Genomic DNA, 1,952 nt, shown 5'->3' on the forward strand with positions numbered 1-1,952 from the left:
CACAGTGGTGAGGAAGAATGGGGCAAATATGTCTTAGGCATCTTCAGTATAAACTTAATCAGCCCCTGCCACACAGAAGGCTCTTGTATCTGCTCCTTTGTGTAGTTTGAAGTTATAAGTGAGACATAGATTCTTCACCTTCTTCTGCCTCCTGATGCCATTTTTCCCCAAGGCTTATTTCTTTTGAGTTGGAAAAGATGTTTTAGATTACTTCTTTTAAAAACTCTTGAACTGAAGAATTTGTTATTAGCTGATGAGTCAAAATAATCAACAAAAACAAATGGACTGGAGAACAGAAGAGAAAAATGAGTTCTCAGTTTGCACAGGGGCCACCACGTTTCTGATTTGATTAATTTTCTTTTAGACGTGGCATACCTCTATGAATCTTTAAATGAAAAGCAAGGCATGACACAAGAATCCTTTGGTAAGTAAGATTATAGCAAAGAAGCGGATGCATATTAGGAGCTGTAGCATTCCTTTTTTTTTTTTTTTTTTTTGAGATGAAATCTCACTCTGTCGCCAGGCTGGAGTGCAGTGGTGCGATCTCAGCTCACTGCAACCTCCGCCTTCTGGGTTCAAGCGATTCCCCTGCCTCAGCCTCCGGTTTTTTTTTTTTTGAGATGAAGTTTTGCTCTTGTTGCCCAGGCTGGAGTGCAGTGGTGCAATCTTGGCTCACTGCAACCTCCACCTGCTGGGTTCAAGAGATTCTCCTGCCTCAACCTCCCGAGTAGCTGGGATTACAGGTTGCACCACCACACCCGGCTGATTTTTATATTTTTAGTAGAGATGGAGTTTCACGATGTTGGTCAGGCTGGTCTCAAACTCCTGACCTCAGGTGATCCACCTGCCTTGGCTTCCCAAAGTGCTGAGATTACGGGCGTGAGCCACCGTGCCTGGCCTTGGGGCTGTTGCATTCTTAAGAGCGTTTCAATCCCTAGAGTGTCTCCCTGAGCCCTGGATGTATGCTCCTTCTGCTCCTTTTGGGTTACAGAAGCTAACAAGGAAAATGTGTTCCATGGGACCAAAGATGCCTCAGGTGCAGGTGTAGGTGCAGGGCCAGGGGCCGATCCCCGGCTCCCTCCGTTGTCGCCCACCGCTCAGGTGTGCTTTGAGGAACCACAGCCATCAACGTCGACGTCAGACCTCTTCCCCACAGCCTTGGCCTCTTCCACGGAGCTGCCTCCTGCAGGGCGAGAGCATTCCTCCAGTTGCGGTGAGGTCACATCTCATGAGGTCTTGGTGCTGGTTGCATAGTTTTTGTTCACTACTCTTTGCCTGTGTTGTTACAGAGACAGATAAGCGATTGAGGACTGGCATGAGGTTCTCAGTAGTAAGATTTCTGTAGGAGTCAATATTGACTGTGTTGTTCCCTTTACTTCCCAAGAGAAGTGAAGATCAGGGACTTCACTTGTAAAATACCATGGTGTATTTTACAGTTTCATTGAGGTTATAATTCACATGCCATAAAAGTCATCCAGCTAAAGCATACATTTCAGTGGATTTTAGTACATCACAAGGTTGTGGGACCGTCACCACTCGTTGACACCAAAAGGAAACCGGTGCCCATCAGCAGTCACTCTGCGTGTCCCCTTCCCCGTGGCCCCTGGCAGCTGTGTGTGCTTTTGGCCTCTGGATTTTTCTGTTCTAGACACTTCGCAGACATGGAATCATGCGTGGTCTATTGTGACTGGGCTCTTTTTTCTATTGCTGAGATGGAGTCTCGCTCTGTCTCCCAGGCTGGAGTGCAGTGGCGCGATCTCGGCTCACTATAAGCTCCGCCTCCTAGGTTCACACCATTCTCCTGCCTCAGCCTCCGAGTAGCTAGGACTACAGGCGCCCACCACCACGACCGGCTAGTTTTTTGTATTTTTAGTAGAGACGGGGTTTCACCGTGTTAGCCAGGATGGTCTCGATCTCCTGACCTCGTGATCCACCCGCCTCAGCCTCCCAAA

General features: G+C 48.0%; 1 protein-coding gene across 1 annotated transcript in view; it reads left to right on the forward strand.

The window, feature by feature from the left end:
- The window catches only part of CHFR (checkpoint with forkhead and ring finger domains, E3 ubiquitin protein ligase), a 142,232-nt gene that overhangs the window by 118,813 nt on the left and 21,467 nt on the right, over positions 1-1,952 (forward strand). The window contains exons 6-7 of the mRNA XM_011982224.1: positions 365-424; positions 1,028-1,213. Coding sequence (XP_011837614.1) covers positions 365-424; positions 1,028-1,213 — 246 coding nt within the window. The remainder of the gene's footprint in view (positions 1-364; positions 425-1,027; positions 1,214-1,952) is intronic.

The sequence above is a fragment of the Mandrillus leucophaeus genome, unplaced genomic scaffold, assembly GCF_000951045.1.
Source record: "Mandrillus leucophaeus isolate KB7577 unplaced genomic scaffold, Mleu.le_1.0 Scaffold237, whole genome shotgun sequence".
NCBI classification, from domain to species: Eukaryota; Metazoa; Chordata; class Mammalia; order Primates; family Cercopithecidae; genus Mandrillus; species Mandrillus leucophaeus.